General features: G+C 41.6%; 1 protein-coding gene across 2 annotated transcripts; it reads right to left on the bottom strand.

The window, feature by feature from the left end:
- Window positions 1–251: 251 nt before the first annotated feature.
- Window positions 252–22,251, bottom strand: trim46b (tripartite motif containing 46b). 2 transcript variants are annotated; one of them, XM_047384486.1, is made up of 12 exons: window positions 21,848–22,251; window positions 18,481–18,742; window positions 18,202–18,391; window positions 17,422–17,620; window positions 16,700–16,846; window positions 15,427–15,522; window positions 11,762–12,015; window positions 7,405–7,526; window positions 6,949–7,287; window positions 5,262–5,491; window positions 4,746–4,813; window positions 252–2,689 (listed from the first exon to the last, which is right to left on the bottom strand). In XM_047384486.1, exons 1-12 carry the CDS (start codon window positions 21,938–21,940, stop codon window positions 2,233–2,235), a joined length of 2,457 nt encoding a protein of 818 aa, XP_047240442.1. In that variant the 5' UTR covers window positions 21,941–22,251; the 3' UTR covers window positions 252–2,232. The 2 variants fall into 2 exon arrangements, with proteins under 2 accessions (XP_047240442.1, XP_047240443.1); XM_047384487.1 differs by lacking the exon at window positions 21,848–22,251 and adding an exon at window positions 21,255–21,513.
- Between the last annotated feature and the right edge of the window lie 3,456 nt (window positions 22,252–25,707).

The raw sequence follows: 25,707 nt of genomic DNA on the forward strand, positions 1-25,707 counted from the left end.
TGGAACATGCTCTGCTGGATTTGAATAATGCTTGTCAAAAATTTTGTTTGCCAAATACTCATTTCCAATTATCAATCTTTCCAAATATGAATCCTTTTACCATCCATTTAGGTGCAGGCCATATTGGCATGTATTTCTCGCTGGTGCTTTGCTGGCCCCCAGTGGTGAAATGCTTGCACATTCTCACGTTAAAGAAGTTGATTGTAATCCGTTAAGAAAACACACACACACAAACAAGAGGAAACAAAGTATAATTTAAACAATTTCACTTTATTCCGTGTTAATTTCTTTCGTTATACTTTAGCAAACACTCTCCCAGCAGGTGAAAATTCCTCTTAGTTAATCTGCTACTCTTTTAATCACAAGTGTTGCTCATTCATTTACAATCAAGCAAAAAAAGGTTTACTTGTCAGCCTATTGTTTTTGTTATCTGTGAAACCAGACTCTTCTACACACACACTCTAACATCAGACAGATGTGTTTGAAATACGAAACAGCAATGCACAAACAAAACTTTGAAAACTAGTGATTAGCTGTGCTGCAGAGGTATAATTTGAGCCTCTAATTGGCACAGTGCATTATTGTTACGCTGCACCTCTAATTTAACACATTTACATCCCATAAAACAATAACTTTGGCTGAGATCATAATGGCTAACAGTAGCTGTGGTGAAAAACAGATATACTTATAGAAGCAATAAAATATTTTAGGCTTTTTCTGTAATGCACTTACACAGCCCCTCTCACATTCAGTGTCATCTCTGACAGATATGAGTAAAAAGCCTTAAAATAAATTCATCTTTTGTCTCAGAAACATAATCTCACACTGAACATTTCAGAAAAATCCAGCCTTTAATTCGAGCACATTAATCCAATAGGGGAATAAAATCATATTAAGAGAGTTTTTACTGGTGTCAGCAATTACTATGAAATAAATTCATGCTGAAAGCTATACTTGACATGATTTGTTTTTGGCTAAGCAAGCAGAGTGCCTCGATCCAGACATCCCACCTCATATGCTGTTAAGTATGGTGGAGGACCTATTATGATGTGGGAGTGTTTCTCTCCTAAAGGCATTAGAATGTATAGCATTGTGAACGCCTTGAAATACCAGGAGATTTTAGATAAATAAATCTGAGGAACACTATCAAAAAGTAAAAAATGGGTCATTGGGTCTTTCAACAGAATAGTGATTCAAAACATGCGAGCAAATCAACAGAGAAATTTTTCAGCAGACCTAAATATTAGAAAATCAGACACATTCTGTTGGGTTAGCTGAAAAGAAGTGAGCATAAGATGGGGCCCAAGACTCTGGATGATCTAGTGAGTTTGTGCAATGAGGAAAGAGGAAAGGTCAAAGATCCTTCTTTGCCACGAATAGCATCCTAAGTGACCTCCTCCTTCTGCCATCCTATAATCAGTCAAATGCAGGAAATCATCCAAAGTCTGGTGCGGGATAAAATGCAGTACAGTGCATAAAGCACATAAAATAGTGCCTACCTTCAGCAGCAACTGCCCATTAACTGAACATACAAAGAAGCAAAAGAAAACTTACAGTGCAAATCAACTCCCTCCTTTCAATGCCACCCTGGGCAACTGCCCATATGTACCATGTTAAAAGCCAACACTGACAAAGTTCTGTCCAAATACCAAAAGGGTGTTGCAGACAGTATTGACTGCATTGTTTCCAGTAATTGGACTAGTGCTGACATGTTAAGAATAGATAAGCTCAAACTAAAGTTTGGATTTTTAAATATTTTTCATTCTGAGGTTATGCTCAAAAGTTGAACATATTTGACTTTTCATGCAACTTTCCCAGGGGTGTCAATAAACGTGGAGGGTCCTGAATACGTAACAAAGGCAGACATTAAGGACATAGATGACAAAAGCCTATACATTATAGAGAAAACTGTGTTGCGCTTTTTTTTATATAAGCTTTATAGATGTATATGCAACATAGGCTGGCTACAAGTGCAAGCACTGAATATATAATTACATACTGAGTGCTGGATTTACCAGACACTACTTAAGCAATAACTGTTGCAAAACTGCATGTAACAAACTGTAAGAAACATAATTACATTGCATATTTGTTGCTATAGAAACATCTTGTTTTTTTAAATAAAATGAAATACAAAACAAAGAAATCGCTGAGATGTCTACCTTTTTGCTGTAGCTGAGTAAATACTTGCCAAATACATTCCAGATTACCGTTAGCATGTCTGATCCGGGATCAGTTGTTGTTGTTGTTGTTTAAATTAGAGACACGGGGTTGGATGGTTACCCTCCTGACCGGTGTCTGATCTGCATTGCGATTGGCCACCAGCTCCTGCAGCTGCAGGGCGCCTCCACCGATGAAACAGAAAGCAGGGCAAACAGGCCCGGAGCAATCGACATGACCCTCCCAGAGGGGCCGCAGGGAGTGGGCGTCGTAGAACGTGACACGCCCTTTCTCAAAGTCAAGGCACACGCCAAGTCTGGGTGGCAGCGGGTAGGTGAGGCCCGTGGGTGAAGAGGGGACGTTGTTGTTGGTGAGGGGGTCTCGATTGTTATTACCGTGGTTGTTGTGGTGATGGTAGCTGTGCTGGGGCAGGTATATCTTACCCATGCCCATAGTGAGGAAGCAGAAGGGTGGAGCAGCATCTAGCGCATCCTCTGCTCCACTGTCGTGGCCGCTGTCTGGGTCATAGCTTTAAAATAAAAACACAATGATGAATATTTTTGTATCTGCATTACTCAGCCACATCTGCAGTGCCATGAAAAAGAAACTGCCCCCTAAACCTACAAACTGGTTGTGCCACCCTTGGCAGCAACAACTGCCATCAAACCTTTGTGATAACTGACAGGGAGTTTTTTTGCATCACTGTGGAGGAATTTTGGCCTACTCTTCTTTACAGAATTGTTTCAATTCAGCCACACCGGAGGATTCTCAAGCACGAACGGCCGGTTTTAGGTCATGGCACAGTATCTCAATTGGATTTAAGTCCAGACTTTGACACGTTGGATATGGCCACTCCAAAGTAATTTTTTTTTTTTTTAATAAGCCACGTACGAGGGAATTGCGGGTGTCCTTTGGATCACAATCCTCTTGTATAACTCAGGTGTATTTGATCTTAAGGTCATGAATCGATGGCCCGACCTTCTCCTTCTGGATTTACTGGTACAGAGCAGAATTTACCATTCCATCAATTAAATCAAATTCCTCAGGTACTGATGAAGCAAAGTAGCTCCCTACCATCACATTATCACCACCAAGTTGGATGGATTTATTGGGTGGATATAATGCTTTTTTCTGTAATGCTATTTGTTTTTAGGCCAATGTCTTCGGGATCATCAATATGATTTTTTGGTGGTTGATAGAAACGTTTGCTTTCTAGGAGCAGGTTTACCAGTAGATTCAGGTCAGTGAAATGTGTTTTAAAATATAAAGAGATTAAAAACTTTAGGCAGTTTTTCTATATACTTGCATCTACATGAGAATTCCTTGACAGAATGATATTAATGACACTGGGAATCTTTTTTGAGTAGTTTAGAGCAAATTATTTAGACTTTCTGTCCATGCAAATGCAGAGATTGTAGGTTTTGTGGTTTGATACAAAGTCTATTTAGTTGGAGCAAAGGCAGAAGTGACTCTTTGGGTTTTAAATGTTAGTGACCCCTGGTTTAGGTTGTGAAATATTCTGTAGAAAAACACTCGGTGTCACACATGAGCAGCAGCTACTCAGCTTAAAACATCTTTCTATCCATCGTCTACATTATAATTGCCCCCTGCAACTCTACCTTGCAGGGTTGCAGGGGGCTGGTTCCTATGTGCAGCCAGGGTACACCTTGGACAGCTCATCAGTCTATCACAGGACAACACAGAGACACTGTGGACAAACAACTATGCACACACACCCTAAACATTAAGAAAAAATTAGACTGATCAATCTTGCATACATGTTTTTGGTTTTCGGGAGGAAGCAGGAGTAGCTTAAAACATACCAAACTAAAACTAAAAGATACATATAAAAGTTAGCTCTTTAATCACCCTATCATTCTCAAATCAAAGGATGTAAAATACCTACATTGGCTTGTTTATGCCCTACTGAGGTTTAAAATATCTGTGTTGAAATCACAAAGGGTCAACCCAATCATTCCTCCTCACAGCAACACTCCCAAATATGTTTTACTCAGACCAGAAAAAATAAATTAGGTCCGGCCCTGGGGTTTCCTCCCACTTTGATGTGGAAAGGCTTTAACTGCATCTGATTGGTTGGTCTCGATGTGCCTGAAAACTCTGAGTTACCCCCAAATGGCCAAGCAACTCAAATTATATTATTGTGTATTTATACCCCTTAAACTCAAATTCCTTATGTTACAACCATAGACGTAAGTGTATTTAATTAAGCCCCATAAAATACATACAAATTATGCTTCACTTGATCTATTGGAGACCAAAGAATACTTGGGTTTCAATAAACTTCATTCAGTCAACCTAAGACAATACTTTCAAGAATAAACTCTTTTAAGGTACATCTCTACAAAATTTGCACATCTACAGACTGACATTTCTGCCAATTCTCTGCAATCTAGCTCAAGCTCAGTCGTATTGGAAAGTGTCTTTAGCATCTCCATCCAGTCTGAGCTTCTTCCTATTAACCCTGACCAGCCTTACTGTTCCTACCAAAACAACAAAGAAAAACCACAGCATGATGCTGCCACGCCTATGTTTCATAGTCTAGATGGTGAGTTTGCTTTACTCACCGCGGACTGGCCATGTCCTGTGGGAGGTGAAACCACTCCTGCAGTTTGGATTCCAACCCAACTCCTACCTGTTTACCAAAAACAAAATGCAACAAATGAGACATAACCAATCAGCCTGCTTCCTGCACCTCATGAGAGGTTGAGCCACCAATCATTTCAGAAGCAATCTAAAAAAAGAATTTTAAAAATGCAACGTTTACTTATTTCTATATTTATTTTTGCTGAATGTTACTGATGTGACTAAATATATATAGAAAATCTCTGTCTTTCCTTGGAAACAGTTTTCCCTCCAACAAAAACAGAACAGTTTCATTCAATCTAAGCAAGGCAGGAAGGACAAATTAATGAAAGAGAGGATAGACCAACTTTCTGCACTTTAATCTTATCTAATCTTTATTTTTAAAGGTAGCTGCTGTTTACCACAGGCTATAATATCACTTAAAGGCAGTAACAGTTCTTCAATGGTCTTATAAGCTTTAACTGATGCAACAAAGAGTACAACTAGAATAAACTCGCCTTTACAAGGTAGGATCCAGGCTCAACTGAGCATGCCCAGTAGTGCCTTCCTTGTGTAATGGCTACATCTCCCACCAGGAGGTCAGACGTTAGGTGGCAAGAAGTGAGGGCGTGGTCGGCGGCCTGCAGCAGGGAGAGACCGGGGACGCTTCGAGCCCCACGCTGCTCTTTGCTGACCACCAGCCGGTCAGCATGGAGACCCCAACGAGAGTCAAGGTAGAAGTTAAGCACTAATAGAGAGGAAAAGGCAGAGAAAGGAGGAAGACATGGAGGGATCAGACCAAGAGGCATGAATGAAAACAGGAAGAAACATAAGATTTAGGTTTAGAAAGTGACAGGAGATGTTTGTGGGATAACAGAAGCAAAGTTGTGCAGATTTACTGCCAGAAAGCAGCAAGAAGAAGAGAGTAGACATGCACCTCCTCCCATCAGCACTGCAAGAGAAAAACTCATTGATCTTTACACTGATGACTCAGGAAGCCAAATAAACAACAGTTACAACCACGCAGCTGTCACACAAGGAAGCCTCGTTGTTGGAAGGATAGCGGGAAAGGAAAACAGCCAACAGGGGGCACAGGGAATTCACCAGGCAGACAAATCTACCCTTATAAAGCCCCGGATCTGAATCCGATCCATTTTGTTAAGCCTCAGGTCTTAACAAAGTGCAAAACTCATCAGCGTTCGGATAGATCTTGGTATGGGAGTTAAAATGGGATAGTCTTGTGACAGAGGATGGTATGAGGGTGCAGAGAGGAGGAACAGCAATGAATGCACTTCTTACGTTCTGTGGAAGGCATGTAGGCTGGCAGCGTGGATGTAGCACAGCTCAAGATGACAAGTACAAAGCTGTGAAATGGAAATAAGTGAGGAAATAAAGAGCAAGACAGTGAGGATGTGTCGGTAGTGAGAAGATCATTGCAGAAAAAAGAGGGTTGAAATGGATAAAGAAAACAAATGACAATGATTTTGTTTGTATTTCACATTTTACTGCTGTCTTAACTGTAAATGCACGTCGTTGTGGCATAATAAGTTGCAATAAATAAAAAATACTGTTATGATATTAATAAAATTAAAATTTTAACCCCCTAATCTCACACTGAGGCTTTAACAAGAAGGGACACATATAAAGTTGAAGCCACATATTTACATACACTGTAAATAAATGCTAAATGGCTGAATAATGACATTTTTTAAACTCAAAAGTTTATTATAAAGTGTTATTATCCACAGTGAAATGAGCCATGTATCGACATGGGCTGAAAGAAGTCATTACTCCAGAAGCAACTTAAAAAGCCACAGTTTGCTAATACAGAAAGGGACAAAGACCTTCATTTGGGAGAGATGTCCTGAGTTCTTCAGAAAGTAAAACTAAAGTTTGGCCATAATGATCATTGGTACATTTGGAAGAAATGGGGTACGCTTCCAAGCCTGAGAACAGCCTGGTGGTATTTTACCGCAGGAGGGGTTTAAAGTTAAAGCAAGAGCACAAGCATATTACCAAATTATTTAGAAAGAGGCTTAAGGAAAACAGTCATTGTTTTAAAGTAGGCATCATAAAGCCCTAGAAAATCTGTAGTCAGAGCAGAAAAGGTGTGTGTGAGCAATGGGGCTGACATATTTTTCATGAACATCTCTGCATCTCTGCAGAATAAGCCAATAGGAGGTGCAGACATAAGCGTTTTCCCACCTGGGGCAGGCGGGGTGTGCAGGTACACCTCCTCACTGTACTCCCCGTAACCTGCCTTGTTGCAGCCCCTCACGCGCAGCACGTACACGCTGTCCATCTCCAACCTGTCGATCACAGCGCTGGTTCCGCTCACTTCATCTAGCCGCTGCCAGCCCCATCTGGCAGCAGCGAGCCCCCCTCTGATCCCACCTCTGGAAGCTCCGCCGGGCACCACGCCTCGGCGGCGATACTCCACAGAAAAGTGCCAGGCGGGCGCAGACTCCTGAGGCAGCCGCCAGCACAGGAAGAGCTGGTCGTACGCCATAGAGCGCTGGGTGTCGATCACAGGAGCCAGAGGAGCTGCAACAAGAGCATGTTCAGTGTCCAGTTTTGTTCATTTTCACTCAAACTCTTTGTCTCCTTTATTTTCCTATCCATTCATCTTCACCCTCATCCTCTCACATCTCCTCTCCTCACCCTGGATGAAGTTCAGCTCTGTCAAGAGTTTGAGCTCTTTGGAGACATCCAGCTGGAAGTGTCTGAAGGATGGATCAGCAGCCAAAGTGAAATGCTGGAGATTCTCAATTGCTTTGCTCAGCCTGGTTCAGTTAAAAAGGAAAAAAAAAAAACAATGTAAGAGGAGGAACCATGTTTATACAATGCTTTCAACAGGAGAGATTAAAGGGAGACACACAATGTGGGAGAGATGTTTGGAGAAGATTTAATAAATGACAAGGCCAGGGCCAGTCTAGATTTTTACTACTCCTATCAAACATGGTAACCAGAGCCAAAAATAACAGCTCATTAGTTCCCTGCTGGGTTGGTGCAACCTACGAGTTCATTCATTCATGCTGAAGACAAACGTGGTCTTCTGGTCACAAATAGTCCATTAGATCACTGAGCTATATTTATAAGAACGTATGACTCAACCTTAGATGAAATAAATATTATGAAACATTTAGAGTTGGAGATTTATGCAGATTTTACTCAGCAATAAACATCTGTAGCTTGTTTATAAAGAGGAAACACATCACTTACGGCAACAGTGAATTTTAATCAATCATACCTGCAAGTAAACACTTATATCAAATGAAATAAAAACAAAAAAATGTATACAAATAGAAAGAACATAACTCTTTTTTCTAAATAGAAGTAAGAAAAAAGCCACATTTAAAAATAAAATACCACAGCAATCTTTGTCCTAGAAATTTACTTTGCTCTTTTTTGTTTGTGTCTAAGCCACAGGATTATTAAGTCAAATCCATAGAAATTACAAAAAACAATGCCACTGAAAAAGAGTGTGTGCTTTAGAGGAACATGAATTATTCATAACCCTGGTGGATTTAGATCTTAGAAGTTTATATCTGAAAGGAAATGAGAGAAGCATCCCTCAAAAGATAAATAAAATAATGTCAAATGATTATCAATTTTGAAATAAATTATTTGTTTTTATTTACATTTTTAACGAAAACTGGTTTATACCCTTCTCAATAATCAGAGAGGTTGCAGCAATCAAACTCTTTTTATAACTGCTGATCAGTTTTTTCCATGTATCCGGTGTCATTTCAGGGATTTATGTTCTGGTCATGAGCTCCAAGTCTTGAGGTGGATAGCCTCCTTGCCATCTCCCTAATCTTTAGCTCCCTTCACAGATTCAAAGATTACATAATTATGGCCTTATGGTGTTTTATGTATTGTATGTCACTTTTTGACTTAAAACCACTATCACAAATGTTTTAATGAGCCCTTCAAAGCAAAAACAATCAACCAATTACTCTTCTCATTTTATGCTCTTTACTTTTCACTTTACTTTTCATCTAAACAGTAAAAGTGTTGAGGTCTTAACTCTCGCCGGCACAAATAAGCTGTTTAAAAGTGTTAAAAGATTTTTCTTGTGCCTGATAGTGATACGAATGACTTAAAATTAGGCATTTGTCAATACTAACAGCAGCAGATTTCTTACCCTAACCTCAGTTTCAGGTTTTAATGTGATACCTAAAACATTAGCTTTCCCATTTATTCCAGTAGATATACAGGTCCTTCTAAAAAAATTAGCATATTGTGATAAAGTTCATTATTTTCCATAATGTCATGATGAAAATTTAACATTCATATATTTTAGATTCATTGCACACTAACTGAAATATTTCAGGTCTTTTATTGTCTTAATACGGATGATTTTGGCATACAGCTCATGAAAACCCAAAATTCCTATCTCACAAAATTAGCATATCATTAAAAGGGTCTCTAAACGAGCTATGAACCTAATCATCTGAATCAACAAGTTAACTCTAAACACCTGAAAAAGATTCCTGAGGCCTTTAAAACTCCCAGCCTGGTTCATCACTCAAAACCCCAATCATGGGTAAGACTGCCGACCTGACTGCTGTCCAGAAGGCCACTATTGACACCCTCAAGCAAGAGGGTAAGACACAGAAAGACATTTCAGAACGAATAGGCTGTTCCCAGAGTGCTGTATCAAGGCACCTCAGTGGGAAGTCTGTAGGAAGGAAAAAGTGTGGCAGAAAACGCTGCACAACGAGAAGAGGTGACCGGACCCTGAGGAAGATTGTGGAGAAGGGCCGATTCCAGACCTTGGGGGACCTGCGGAAGCAGTGGACTGAGTCTGGAGTAGAAACATCCAGAGCCACCGTGCACAGGCGTGTGCAGGAAATGGGCTACAGGTGCCGCATTCCACAGACCTGGGCTACAGAGAAGCAGCACTGGACTGTTGCTCAGTGGTCCAAAGTACTTTTTTCGGATGAAAGCAAATTCTGCATGTCATTCGGAAATCAAGGTGCCAGAGTCTGGAGGAAGACTGGGGAGAAGAAAATGCCAAAATGCCAGAAGTCCAGTGTCAAGTACCCACAGTCAGTGATGGTCTGGGGTGCCGTGTCAGCTGCTGGTGTTGGTCCACTGTGTTTTATCAAGGGCAGGGTCAATGCAGCTAGCTATCAGGAGATTTTGGAGCACTTCATGCTTCCATCTGCTGAAAAGCTTTATGGAGATGAAGATTTCATTTTTCAGCACGACCTGGCACCTGCTCACAGTGCCAAAACCACTGGTAAATGGTTTACTGACCATGGTATCACTGTGCTCAATTGGCCTGCCAACTCTCCTGACCTGAACCCCATAGAGAATCTGTGGGATATTGTGAAGAGAACGTTGAGAGACTCAAGACCCAACACTCTGGATGAGCTAAAGGCCGCTATCGAAGCATCCTGGGCCTCCATAAGATCTCAGCAGTGCCACAGGCTGATTGCCTCCATGCCACGCCGCATTGAAGCAGTCATTTCTGCCTAAGGATTCCCGACCAAGTATTGAGTGCATAACTGTACATGATTATTTGAAGGTTGACGTTTTTTGTATTAAAAACACTTTTCTTTTATTGGTCGGATGAAATATGCTAATTTTGTGAGATAGGAATTTTGGGTTTTCATGAGCTGTATGCCACAATCATCCGTATTAAGACAATAAAAGACCTGGAATATTTCAGTTAGTGTGCAATGAATCTAAAATATATGAATGTTAAATTTTCATCATTACATTATGGAAAATAATGAACTTTATCACAATATGCTAATATTTTGAGAAGGACCTGTATATGAGCCAACACATACAGCCTTCTATGAACTCTCACCATGCCCCAGTGATGATGTTTGTATATGGTGCAGCTTGCTGAAGTGCTAGGCTAACGTTAGCGTATTTTCTCTCAGTTTTTTATATATTTTACTTTCATAACATATTTTAGTGTGGTTCCAGTTAATTTTGTGTGGATGAAACTTACAGAAAACGTTTTCCAGTTTTATAAATGCTGCAACATAGTCAAATTTAATGGAAATAAGAAAGGGATCATTAAAAAATTGGCCACATGAAAGATGCCAGGGGACAGCTGACATAAAATCACAGACAGTGGACCAACAACGGGTATCAGAAGTTGAGTTTAGTTGTGGAATTTGACACTTATTATGTAAAAATGCGTTGATGAGGAACCTGGTCCAAAATCAGTTAAAACATCACTAGTTTGCACTGTTTTTGGTTTTCTCCAGGTTTTATTCTGTCTGTTAAGGCTAAATCTCTTTATTTTAGTCTCATCTGCCCAAAGAACATTGTTCCAGAAGTCCTACGGTTCATTTAGATGTAACTTTGTAATCCTTTTTCTTGAGATGAGACTTTCTCCTGACATGCCTCCAAAATAAGTCACACATGTTCAGTTTTTTCCCACTGTTCTGTCTCAGACTTTAACATTTACCATGCTAGCAGAGATCTGTCGCGTCTGAGATGAATCTGTTAGGTTTTTGTCATTCTTCTGGCACTGCATGGTCTGGTCTTAAAAAGATCCTGCTGGGATTCATTCCTGAAAAGCTGGGCAGCTGTCGTAATTATTTAGAGTAACCCATTTTTACTCTGAAATGATGTGATCCAAATAATTTAGCAATAGTCTTTTAACACTTCTGAGATTGATGGTAAGCAATAGATACACTTTGTAGCAAATTTCTGATGTCTTTCCAGCTTGACATTGGGGTATAATATTTTTGCTCATGTGACACTGTATTTACTCTAAATGAAGACAAAAAGACCAGATGAATTTTTAAACATCAGGAAAGCCAAGACCCATCTGAATATATTTATATATATATATATATATATATATATATATATATATATATATATATATATATATGTATATATACAACCAGGGTTGGAGCAAAATATGCTGCTATTCAAACTGTCTCCAAAACCGATTTAACTGCTGTAATGACCTAGAAAATGTGAACTCAGATATGTTTAATAACGTCAGAAATTAACACCAAAGGTAAAGAAAAGAGAAAACCTGTTGTGAGTTTGGCGAGCGGCCTGCACGAAGCAGGGCTGGTCTGTTTCTTTCAGCAGCTCCTGGGTGAAAGCCATGAGCCCCGCGTGTTCCATGAGGCCGCGTCTCTCTGCCACCTGAGCGGACAGCGCCTCGCCTCGTTTTTGCCGTGCCGCTTCCAGAGCCTGGGTGAGCGAGGCGTGACGCTCGGCAAGAGCAGCCGTCAGATCCCTGATGCTCTGGGCCAGCTGCTCCCTGGCTGAAACGCTGTTAACCTGGTTATAGAAACCATAGAGGAGTTAAATGATCTAAAGCGGCTCTTCTCTTCTTCCATTAGAAATGTGCTTAAAAACAGAAGTTTAAATATAAACAAATTGATTAAATTACTTTTAAAGAGACTGGATGCAACACAGGTAATGGAAAGAATATTTTAAAACATAATTAACAAATTGATCTGAATAACAATAGGACTAGGTAGACAACAGCATTACATCGAATGGTTTTTTACGAAGGCTTTGTCTGCAAAGACAAAACATTGAACGGTTTCAGATTTATATAGCGACAGTTGAAATGACAAGTCTTAAAATATAGCAATTAAACTTGAAGTTCATTGTTCAGGTGAACTGAGATTTTCCCTCGTTCCCCTTGTAAACGCTCACAAATATTTCATGCTTCTGGCCCCCCAGATCTCTCCTCATATATCCATCAACTCAAATAAAATTGAGAACAACTTAATGTTTTTTGCAATGAAAACATTTATTTGATCAAAATTAATTTCTGATTTAACAAAATGTGTTTTCCAATAGGGGCAGGATGGTTTGGGTAGCATTTTTCCCTAATTAAACAAAATTATCATTTATTCTAAATTTCATTGGATAATCTGAAAAGACAAACAGAAAATCCTTGAGGAGGCAAATACATTTTTACTGAACCATAGCTTAATATCTTATATTTCTGCTGTAGAACTCATAAGAAGAAATGAAGTGACTGATGCTTTTGCTGCCTGACTGTCTGCACCAGAAAAATACTTGTACTGTTACACCCCCATAGAATAAAAACATGGTGTCACTAATTTAAAGAGGAATATAATATTAGAAGGCAGCAAAATAACAAGCTGGATAACACAGAAAACCCATATAAACAGTTCAAAAAGATAAAAGTAGCTGATAATCAGAATCAGAATCAGAATCAGAAAAGCTTTATTGCCAAGTACATTTTTGGACATACAAGGAATTTGTTTTGGCGTAGTCGGTGCAATACAGTACAAATTAAACAGTATAAACATATCTACAATATAATATAAATATATGTGCACAGTTTTAAGTGAGTGAGAGTAAGTATAGAGCAGTATAAGATGCAAGAGCAATACAACAGTGCAGATGAACATTGTGCAAGTATGGCAGTGCAAGTAAAGCAGGAGTCCAAGCTGAGCGTTAATGTAACGCATAGAGTTGCAGGTTACAAGTGTCCTGTCAGCAAAAAAAAGGGGGGGAAGGGAGAGTGTCAGGGTGGTTTCCGGGCTTTGTTAACCAGGCTGGTGGCAGATGGGAAAAAACTGTTCTTGTGGCGTGAGGTTTTGGTCCGGATGGACCGCAGCCTCCTGCCAGAGGGGAGAGTCTCAAAGAGTCTGTGACCAGGGTGGGAGGGATCAGCCAGAATCTTCCCTGCCCGCTTCAGGGTCCTGGAGGTGTATAGTTCCTGGAGCGACAGTAGACTGCAGCCAATCACCTTCTCAGCAGACCGAATGACACGCTGCAGCCTGCCCTTATCCTTGGCTGTAGCAGCGGCGTACCAGATGGTGATGGAGGAGGTGAGGATGGACTCAATGATGGCTGTGTAGAAGTGCACCATCATAGTCTTTGGCAGGTTGAATTTCTTCAGCTGCCGCAGGAAGAACATCCTCTGTTGGGCTTTCTTGATGAGGGAGCTGATGTTTGGCTCCCACTTGAGATCCTGGGAGATGATGGTTCCCAGGAAGCGGAAAGATTCCACAGTGTCAATTGTGGAGTCACAGAGGGTGATGGGGGCAGGTGTGGCTGGGTTCTGCCTGAAGTCCACAACCATCTCCACTGTCTTTAGAGCGTTGAGCTCAAGGTTGTTCTGGCTGCACCAGTCCAACAGATGGTCCACCTCCCATCTGTACGCAGACTCGTCACCATCAGAGATGAGTCCGATCAGGGTGGTGTCGTCCGCAAACTTCAGAAGCTTGACAGACTGGTGACTGGAGGTGCAGCTGTTGGTGTACAGGGAGAAAAGCAGAGGAGAGAGAACACAGCCTTGGGGGGAACCGGTGCTGATGGTCAGGGACTCAGAGACGTGCTTCCCCAGCCTCACGCGCTGCTTCCTGTCAGACAGGATGTCAGTGATCCACCTGCAGGTGGAGTCAGGCACACTCAGCTGGGAGAGTTTCTCCTGGAGCAGAGCTGGGACGATGGTGTTGAAGGCAGAGCTGAAATCCACAAACAGGATCCTGGCGTAGGTTCCTGTGGAGTCTAGGTGCCTGAGGATGAAGTGAAGGGCTAGGTTGACTGCATCATCTACAGACCTGTTGGCTCTATAGGCAAATTGCAGGGGGTCCAGGAGGGGGTCGGTGATGTCTTTTAGGTGTGAACACAAGGCGCTCAAAGGACTTCATCACCACAGAGGTCAGGGCGACGGGTCTGAAGTCATTAAGCCCTGTGGTCCTTGGCTTCTTGGGAACAGGGATGATGATGGAGGACTTGAAGCAGGCTGGCACATGACATGTCTCCAGTGAGGTGTTAAAAATGTCTGTGAAGACTGGAGACAGCTGATCAGCGCAGTGCTTCAGGCTGGCTGGTGAGACAGAATCCAGTCCAGCAGCTTTCCGGGGGTTCTGTCTCCTGAAGAGTTTGTTGACGTCCCTCTCCTGGATGGAAAGAGCCGTCCTCGGCGTGGGTAGTGGGCTGGTGGGGGGGAACTTCAGGGTGGGGGTTGGAGGTGCCAAGGCCCCTCTTGAGGTTGGGGAGGTGGATTGTGGCTGCAACTGTTGGGGGGTGTCGTGGGGGATGGTTGCAGGACTGTCCCTTTGTCTTTCAAAGCGGCAGTAGAACTCGTTCAGGTCGTTGGCGAGGCGTCGGTCGTTGATGGAGTGGGGGGCTTTCGGCTTGTAGTTGGTGATTTGCTTGAGCCCTTTCCAGACAGACGCAGAGTCGTTGGCTGAGAACTGGTTTTGGAGCTTCTCAGAGTACAGTCGTTTGGCCTCTTTCACTGCCTTGCCAAACTTGTACTTGGCCTCTCTGTATATGTCTTTGTCCCCACTCCTGAAGGCCTTTTCCTTATCCAGTCTTAACCTTCTGAGTTTAGCTGTGAACCAGGGTTTGTCGTTGTTGTAACTCACCCTGGTGCATGATGGTACACAGCTGTCCTCACAGAAGCTGATGTAGGATGTCACAGCCTCTGTGTACTCGTCCAGACTGATATATATAATGACCTATATATGGTGTGTCTTGGAAATGTGTAATAATATAGCGCCAGAGCAACATTGAATACAGCTTTATCAGCTCAGTGACAATAGAAAAGGGAGATATTTAAGTTCATTTAGTCAACTTTATGACAACTGATGTCTACATTATATAAACCTCAAAGTTAAACCAAAATATGTCACGAGAGAAAAACACAGCGGATTTAGCAATTCAATGTGTTTAACTGTTATGTGTTTTAATTACCTCAGTCTGAGTGATGGCGCTCTCCAGCTGGGTGATCTGAGCCAGAACTGTGTCCTGGCTGGACAGGATGTAGTTCATCTCTTTAGTTATCTTCTCCTTTAGACATAAACAAGGAACACAACACACACACACATTAGGTTACAGTTAAATGCATGTGTTTGATTCTGTTTGTCTTTAAGATACCAAACTTACTCTCATGTAAACCTAGGGCTCTATTTATATTTAACAATTATACACTTATCCAGACCAAAGGCTGGCAGACTTGTCTGTCCTTTTCAGTCATTTTAGAGAAAATACAAACATTCACTGTGAATTTATGGCAGATAGGTGTACAGTAGGTAGGATTTCATTTGGTACCAGCAAAAAACAAAAACTGAAAGGATGGGACACAAGGAAGCAATAAAGGTAGGATACAAGAAAATAAGGAAGTTCAGATGGAGGAGAGGACAGGAAGGACACAAGGAAGCAAATATGGAATGACAAAAGAAAGGAGGGAGCCAAAAAAGAAAAGAGCTAGAACACAAGGAAAAGAGGACAGACTGAATGGAAGAAGAAAGAACCCAAGAAGAAATAGAAGAACAAGACACAGAGCGAATAGAGAACTGACGAAATTGAAGAAGGAAGACAACAAAGACAGAAGAAACGGATACAAGTATGCAAGATTACAAGGAATGAAAGACATAATGAAGGGAAGGAGGAAAGACAGAAGGAAGGAAGGATGATATAAGGGCAGAGTGGAAGCAGGACCAGAGGAATATAGGAAGGGAGAAAGGACACAAGAAAGAAGGAAGGAAGCACACAAGGAGGGAGGAAGTGAAGGAAGGAATTTAGGGAGGCAGAAAATAAGGACATAACTAAGGAAAGAAGAAAGGACATAAGGTAGGGAGGAGGGATGGTGGAAAGAAGGGTGGACACAAACAAGAAGAAAATACTAAAATGGAAGGGCTTAACTTTTATACAATGGAAAAGGGAATCATATAAAAGACGTTAATGGAAGTACAAGCTTGAATAATAGAAAGATAACTTCCTTGTTTGTAATCTTTTAAAGTGGTTGTGATCAATAGGTCAGCTATCCTTTTGAAGGCCTTAAAAAAGTTTTATGCTGATCTTCTGACATTGAATTTTTATTATTTTTTTTTAGTCTAGTTCCCTGTATGTAGTAATCAAGACCACTTTACAAAATCAAAAGAAAGTCTGTCTCATTGGAAGCAAAATATAAATAAAATGAGCTGCAGTCAAAGTTTTCACTAAGTGTTGTATATTGGCACAAAACCTTGAGAGCTTGGTAAGCCTGTGCCACCGGGAGGATTTTGTGTCCAGTGTGGATGCGCCGTAGTTTGCAGAGCGGGCAGAGCAGCCGCTGGCAGGACCTGCAATAAAACTGCAGCTTCTCCTGCTCGTGCTCCGTGCAGGTCAGGACCTGAGGAAAAAACACCAAATAAATCTGGTCTAATACCAGTTTATACAACTATACAGTCATAAATTAAATGTTATTTTATATTTTACTTCTATTTTCTTCTCTCACTGTTATTATAATGTTTATAAGCCACAGTTTTGTGTTTACACAAAGTATTTTTACTTTTCTTTCTTATGCTACTTAATGTTCTGAAAAGTTCTGTGCCTCACTGATTCTGTCTGCAGTTCAAGAATGAACACACGTTTAAAGGAAACGATGCACATTTTTGTATTTTGAAATGCATATAAGAAATATTTATTACATTATAAAATAGGGCCTACACGGTATATCTTTGGATGTTTTACAAAAAAAGGTGACTATGCATGCATTCTTTATTATATTGTTATAAAGTTGTTATACTGTTTAACTATGCAGGTTAAAAAATATATATTGTGCTTTACAAAAGTGTTCCTACTTTTGGGAGGAGCTCATTAAATGGGAATCCTGAAAGAAACCAAGTTAAGAGACTGCAAAACACTTGAAACTTTAGTTTCCAAGACACAGTATGCAGTTAAGCATCACTGATAACCGTGTCTGACCTTTGGTCTGAAGTTGAGCGTTGGCTGGATGTGCTCATGTTGTGCTCGTGGTGTTCCCCATGGGTGGTACAGCTTAAAACACTCGTTGCAGAAATTAGAACGGCAGTCAGCACAGCCCTTCGTGGCCTCCAGAGTTTGAGGAGGCTTACAGAACTGGCACATCACAGCAACACTGCCCAGGCTCACTGTGTGTCTGTATCTGGGGGAAGAGTGAAAAGAACGCAATACATAAAATAGGAGGATTTTGTAAGCCTCTCATTAATGTGTGACTGTACCCCTCGATCAACTGAGATAAATTATGTAACTCTTATAAAACAAAACAGCTTAATCAGAGAATGCTACATGGCTGTTAAAAAGGTGTAGGGACAAAGAATAAAACCAGCAGCACCAATCATGGGAGAAAGTGAACAGTAAGCTGCTAGACTGTGGAAAGACACAGTCATTAAGTGTAGCGACTGTACAGTATGTTGTAGTGCACACTGTGCAGGATTTTTCACAGTTCAGCTGCAGCTGAACAATTAGATCTGGACATGATCTCGCACCTCCACGTCATTTCATGCACACTTAGTAGTAAACCATGTAGGGAATAAAATCGGTATCATTTTGAGAATTTGCTCGTTTTCCAAACTCACATTTTCACAGCTTTCAATGACTTATTTTCCAGTTTTGGACAAACAGATGGATGGATTCCATACAGTGTTTTCTTTTTTCACACCTATCTTGACCTGGAAAGGAAATTTCAGACTTTTCCAGACTGTGTAGGACCCCTGTGAAAACTACCTTTCCACGATACGTTCCAATGTGAGGTTGCGGAGGCAATCAGTCAGCCCCTTCTCCCCCAGCTCAACATCCTGGCCGCAGGGGATGCAAGGGAACATCATCACCAGAGGAGGACCCTCCTTACGGCGTCGCCCTGGATATGTCCCATGTCCAGGAGAACGAGGCATGGATGGTGAAGGCGGATGGGGACCTCAAGCCAAGACAGAGAACCAGTAATCACTACTTAAGCAAAAGTAGAAAATTAAAGCAAGTATTTTTCTTGAAATGGAAGTGTGCTACCTGATCGTAGCACGCGGTCAATGGGCCGCTGCTCATGTTTGGGAGTGGGCCTACGTGCTTGTCGAGGAGAGCGAGTGTTGGGTGTAGAGGCTGGAGAATTTGGCTCCGGGGGGAGCTCAGGGGGAGGGTAGCCGTTAGCCACCAAGACCTCAGAGGCACACATCAGGCAAACGCTGTGCTGGCACGGCAGGACCACAGGCTGCTTGACAATCTCCTTACACACATGGCAATGCAACTCGTGCTCCAAACTCTTCATGTTAGACTGCAGGGAGAGAACAGAAGTTAACGGGATATTTAAAAATCCAAGAGACAAAATGAGAAACTTGCACAGTGGAAAAAAAGGAAATATTTCGAACATCCTTTAAACTTAGTGCTTTCACCTCAATAGTCAGATTAAGATCTAACCAATAAGTATTAAGGTTAGAGAATGAAACAGATGTGTAAAGATGTCCTAGACAGGTGACAGAGGCCACCCATCTTAATTATGGATAAAGACCAAACATAAAATATTCATCCTTTGCATTCCTTATTAAGCAGCAGCCTGCATGGACATGACCTGCTTAGCCAAAAGTCAGAATATGCTTAATAACACTGTGAAATGAGCCTTATATTTATATTGCTATATATGTAAATGTGGTGCATTAATTACACCAAGATGCTGCTAATGCAGGATGCTGGGAGTTTAAATTGTTCAGAAGTATGAACTGCAGCTGCACAATTGCAGCAATGTGCTGTAAATCCCTATGCAGGACACAGATAGAGTGGGCCTTTGTTCTTGAACCAACATGTTCGGTCTATGAAATCAAGGTGATAGGAGCTCTGGAGCGAGAATGCACCTCTGCTGAAGTACAGGAGTTTGACAAAAATGGGCTAAATGAATTGACTTAGGCTAAAAAGCAGGGCCCCGCCTCAAAGACACTTCAAATTACCCAGCGGTCCAGTCATATTTAGCTCAGCTGTCCAGAACTGTTACTGATGTTCTTTCATCCTCCAACCTTCATCCCTACCTTCCTCATCTATCATCGCTACTTCCCTCATCCTTCATCCCTAATCCTTAATCTCTCGTCCCTATTCTCCCTTATTCTCTTCTTTTCATCTCTTCTCCTTCATCCCTACCTCCCTCAACCCTCCATCTCTCATTCTTCATCTCTTATTCCTAAATCCTTCATTCCTCATCCTTATATGCCTCATTATTCATTCCTCTGGACCCAACTCCTTTTTCCCTTCTCCCTACTTTTCTTGTCCCCCATCCCTCAACCCTACCTTCTTAATTCCTTTTCTCTAGCTCCCTCATTTCATTTGTCTCCCTCACTTTACATGTTTGTTTCTGACCTATCACTATGACCTACCTCATGACTATTTCCATCTTCCTTCATTTTTCATCCCGATCCTTCATCTCTACCTCTCTCATCCTTCATTCCTCATCTCTACCTCCATCATCCCCCCAAATTTATTTATTTCATCCCCTTCATTCCCTCCCCTCTCCTATCACCCCTTAGCCCTAACTCATTGTCACCCTCACCACTGCTTCCTTCATCTCTTATCGCTCACCTCACCTTCATCATTCCTTATCCCTAAATCCTTCATTCGTAATCTCGTATCACTATCTCCTTCATCTTCATCATGCATTAATACCTCCCTCCTCCCTACCTGCATCACTCTCCTCACCATCACATCTGTTTAACTTGTTTCATAATGACCTTTCACTTCCTAGCTTACCTCATTCCTACAGGTATCATTAAGACCTTCCTCTTCATTATCCCAAATCTGTTCATCCTAAATTCCTATATTCCTAACTCATTCATCCCTTTTCCCCACCTACTTCACCCTTCATCCTCACATCCATTTGACCTTTTAGTTCTCTCCTGGTTAGCATCTCTGGGGTCTTTATCTGGCTCAGAGAACCGATGGTCTGAGACAGAACCCCCAGTCTGAGTCTCAGTCCAAGACACCTTCATTTCTCTTCAATAAATGATCGAAACTGTCATTGTCGATTTTGTGGTCCTGAAATCATGACTTCACACTTGCAGCGTTTATCCTATTGCTGGAGATTGTTCAGGATTACTTTCAGTCAGCAGTTGTCGGACACTATAACATGTTTTTTCATCTTTCTGCATGTCAGAGAGACCATCTTTCTCTCTCTAACATGCTTCATTGGATGCCCTTGACACACAACCTCAACCCAAAAGCAAAACTGTTGCAGGTCTCGCTGCAGCCATCTCACTCAATATGAATTAACTTCAAGCAGAGGACAAGACTGTCTGCATGTGCTGCACAGGGGAATTTGGTAATTTTGTCACTGCTGTATGACGTGATGGGGAAAAGCAGGACAGCTCATCTCAGCACACAGAACTGGTCATAGGAAGCAATGCACAATATACGAGGGCAGCAAAAACTAGCCGTGCATGCGGCCTGATGAAACCAGCATCTTTCTAGAAATAAAATAATAGAGCTGCAGACATATTGGTTGAGACTGAATTAGCCTCTGCACCTGCAATGGAAACAATTAAGCTAAACACATACATTAAAACACAGTTGGAATCAATAAAGGAATTGGAATAACCAACTTTATCCTCCAGCCATTATTGTTTGCCATTATCCAATGTCAACTCCAGCCTGTCTGTCACATGCTCCAGCATACACATTTCAGGCCACTGCCATGTTTTCCTGCAGGCTACAGAAACCATCGCAAGCTGGTACCTCTCTGCGTCTTTCTCAAAATGGTCAGTGCGCATTGCTGCTGTGAGGGCGTTCAAAAGCAGGCGCATCCTTACCTTCAAGTGAAATCTGGGCGCCATGACGGCAGGACTATACGTGCATATAGTCAGTGCATCTCCCCGCAAGAAGAGAGCGATGCCTCTCTTGGAGAGGAGGGGAGGGGTCTGAGGCGTTACATTGCCAGGGAGGAGGTGTGAAAAAGCACCATGCAATCACATAAATTCAGGTCTGCCTGATCTATTTCTATTTTTCGCTCTGACCATCGCTGCTGAACCTGGCCGCTTCTGGGAAAAGCCTCCCAGCACACCGTTCGCAGTAGTCCTGCATCCCGTCTCCATGGAAACAAACATTCAAGGAGCCCCCAAAAAACAAACGTGTGGTCTCAGTCACCGTTTGAAATGTGCAAATTTTTGAAAATATTTATCTGATCTCCATTAATCATGCACTTCCAGAAAACGCTTTGGAAATAAGCTCGGATTGCAAAACAGGCATTGATCCTCGATTGCAAATGAATTGTTACTCTAAAATCCTTCAATCTATCCCATTGAAGCAGTTCTCACCTTGCAATCACTATGAAAAAACAAAAACAAAATCCGATTCCCAATGTACACCCAGGGACAAATCCAAGTAAGACCTTAAAGATACTCACGCTGATCCGAGCCAAGGCTTCCATCGCTGATGAAGCTGTTTTCCCATCCATCTCTGCAACATGAAGAAAATAGCTGCCCCCTGCTTTCATCATCTGGATACAATTCGACACGTATCCAAACCGCAGATCTTATAGTGCATGTTAATAACACGAATATATTTTAAAATTATTCCTTCAGAGAGAAGAAGCAGCTAATCAACCCTTCCTAAAAGACAATCTTGCGTGTTATATCTTTTTACCAGACACTCGATGTAGATGCGCATATATAAAAATAAGCATGACATAACGTCACAACATGATGCGTTTAGACGAAAATAAAAATATATATATATATTTACTGTCAATGTAATATATCCACGCTGAGTATTAGCAGATGCCTGTAGCTTTATTCCTCACCCAGACAACCCGCCCTCATCCGACCCCTCCCGCACCGGATGCCTTCAAATGATGTGCCACACAGCGGGGAGAGAGCTTGTTGTTACTGGAAGAGTGAAAAATGCCCTGGTTCGTTAATTTGGCTCTTACGCATGTGGTTTATATCCCCACTGGTATAGGGGTTTTTTTCTTGACTACTGAAGCGCTAATAATAATAACCATTTTATTTCAGTTGTTGGTGAATATCTGACCTGAAGAAGTGAAGGTTACATTAATAACCTTTAAAGTTGTCAGCCTTGGAAACTCTCTGTGGAATAGAAGTGTAAAAAAAGGGAAAGGACCAACATTGGCAGGAAATAGGTTGAATTATCTCCCCCCAAAAGTTCAGGGTTGTTGTCCTACATGGGGGTCAACCTCCACTCCAAGCTGAGGTCTTTTGCAGCCTTCAATAGGGTTTATGTCAAACACTCGCTCAAAAGCACAGTCAATGGCTAGTTTCAGGATTTAATGGAAGCCAAGTATACAAGTGATGATTGCTGCTGTATCTAATGTAAGATGAATTGGTTGCAGCTGGGCTTGAGAGTAGGCAGAACTGGATCTAAAGACAGAGAACACTTGATGGGTAAAGCAACTTTAGATTTTCACTGAGTCAGAAGATGTGGATGTAAAAACTGGGCATTCATGGAGATGTTGTGATTGGAGGCAGCTGCTTCGTGGCCCAGCCCATCAGATGGTGCATCTGTAGTCAGGGAAGACACTGCCAAGCCAGTTTCTTCCTGTATTATCTTGTATTTTGCTCTGTCCATCTTTTCATCATCTCTGACAAGCTTCACTGTACCTGATAAAGGAAAAAAAACACAGCATGGTGTTGCCACCACCATGTTTTTTCCATGGAGATGATGTGTTAATGGTGGTGTGCCAATGTTAGTTGTCCTCCAAACGTAGCCTCTTGCATTTGACCAGAGCACCTTGCACACGTTTGCTGTGTCTCCTTCATGGTTCTGCAACTGTTCTGTAAACAGGATCTCCCACATGAGATTTCTCTGCAGCTCGTTGAGAGTTTCCACGGGCCACTTAGCTGTACCTCAGTAAAAATGTACTTGATCATCAGAAAAATATTACTTATTTACTTTTAGAAATAAAACAAACACAAAAAAAACTAATACAAGTATCACCGGGGCAATTAAGGCTTTTTACATAATAATGGTCAGGTAGCTCAGATAAAGAACCAACTACAGAGCAAGCGCTAAATCTAGGCTGCCCCATTACCTTTCCATGTAAAAAATATAATGGGGCGCTGTGGGATGGCGAATAAGCCACATGTAAATCAGAGTCATAGGTTGCAGAGCCTGGGTTTAAGTGGATGACCATGTCTTGGTAGGATATGCAGCTGTGCATTACTTTTCAGATGTTCTTCATAGATTGTTGCATAACAATGCTTGGTGGTCTTCATGATGCAGTTCTTCACTAATGTTCTGAAAAAAAAACCCAGAGGGCTACACCGAACACCTGGATTTACCAATTGGGTGACTCCTGAATGCAAGTGGTTGCTCCATTTTTTATTTAGTGGTATCAGAGTAAAGAGGGTTAAATACAAATGAATGTCAGAGTTATAGCCCACCCATTTAATGGATATGCCTGTCAAATAAAATCCCTAAAAAATACATTAAGTTCAAGGGATACGAATACTTCTGCAAGGCACTGTATTTTCAATTATTAACCTCTGTTTTGAGTTGGTGTCACTGATTGTGAGTTCTTAAATGAGCGTCAGAAATAACTTGTTATACAATACATGTGGAAAAGGGTTTGTTGCAGTTGAGACCCAGCTAAGACCTGAATATAGCAACTGCAAGCCCACACCCATTTATTACCCATCCAGCCTGTTAAGAATCCATGTAGGGCCAACACACACATTCTGGTTGGAGATACAGTATACCTACACACACTACCCGTCATATTGTAGACAACCTTCGTTATTCAGTGGCTTTTCTTTATTTATATTACTTCCTACATTCTAGATACATACTGAAGATATCATCAAAACTATGAAGCAAATTATATGAATGTATGTAGCAGACAGAAAATTGTGAAATAACTCAAAATATTATTTTATTTTATATTTCTCAAAATAGCCCCCCTTTGCTTTGATCACTGCTTTGCACACACTTGGTATCCTGTCATTGTATTTCATATATATACTGTATATGTATGTATATTTTACATTGATTTATTCTCTTTATGCTCTAATTAATATTTTCATGAAGGATTGGAACAAATGGAACAAAATCCTATTTCAGCAACATATTTATTATATTATTTTATTGAAGCTATATGACATAAGTCCAGGTTATTTGATGATATACTGAGCTTGGACAATGAAACTGAAACACCTGGTTTTAGACCACAATAATTTATTAGTATGGTGTAGGGCCTCCTTTTGCGGCCAATACAGCATCAATTCGTCTTGGGAATGACATATACAAGTCCTGCACAGTGGTCAGAGGGATTTTAAGCCATTCTTCTTGCAGGATAGTGGCCAGGTCACTACGTGATACTGGTGGAGGAAAACGTTTCCTGACTCGCTCCTCCAAAACAACCCAAAGTGTTTCAATAATATTTAGATCTGGTGACTGTGCAGGCCATGGGAGATGTTCAACTTCACTTTCATGTTCATCAAATCAATCTTTCACCAGTCTTGCTGTGTGTATTGGTGCATTGTCATCCTGATACACGGCACTGCCTTCAGGAAACAATGTTTGAACCATTGGATGCACATGGTCCTCAAGAATGGTTCGGTAGTCCTTGGCAGTGACGCCCCCATCTAGCACAAGTATTGGGCCAAGGGAATGCCATGATATGGCAGCCCAAACCATCACTGATCCACCCCCATGCTTCACTCTGGGCATGCAACAGTCTGGGTGGTACGCTTCTTTGGGGCTTCTCCACACCGTAACTCTCCCGGATGTGGGGAAAACAGTAAAGGTGGACTCATCAGAGAACAATACACATTGTCCACAGCCCAAGATTTGCGCTCCTTGCACCATTGAAACCGACGTTTGGCATTGGCATGAGTGACCAAAGGTTTGGCTATAGCAGCCCGGCCGTGTATATTGACCCCGTGGAGCTCCCGACGGACAGTTCTGGTGGAAACAGGAGAGTTGAGGTGCACATTTAATTCTGCAGTGATTTGGGCAGCTGTGGTTTTATGTTTTTTGGATACAATCCAGGTTAGCACCCGAACATCCCTTTCAGACAGCTTCCTCTTGCGTCCACAGTTAATCTTGTTGGATGTGGTTCGTCCTTCTTGGTGGTACGCTGACATTACCCTGGATACCGTGACTCTTGATACATCACAAAGACTTGCTGTCTTGGTCACAGATGCGCCAGCAAGACATGCACCAACAATTTGTCCTCTTTTGAACTCTGGTATGTCACCCATAATGTTGTGTGCATTTCAATATTTTGAACAAAACTGTGCTCTTACC

This window comes from Girardinichthys multiradiatus, chromosome 13 (assembly GCF_021462225.1).
Source record: "Girardinichthys multiradiatus isolate DD_20200921_A chromosome 13, DD_fGirMul_XY1, whole genome shotgun sequence".
NCBI lineage: Eukaryota > Metazoa > Chordata > Actinopteri > Cyprinodontiformes > Goodeidae > Girardinichthys > Girardinichthys multiradiatus.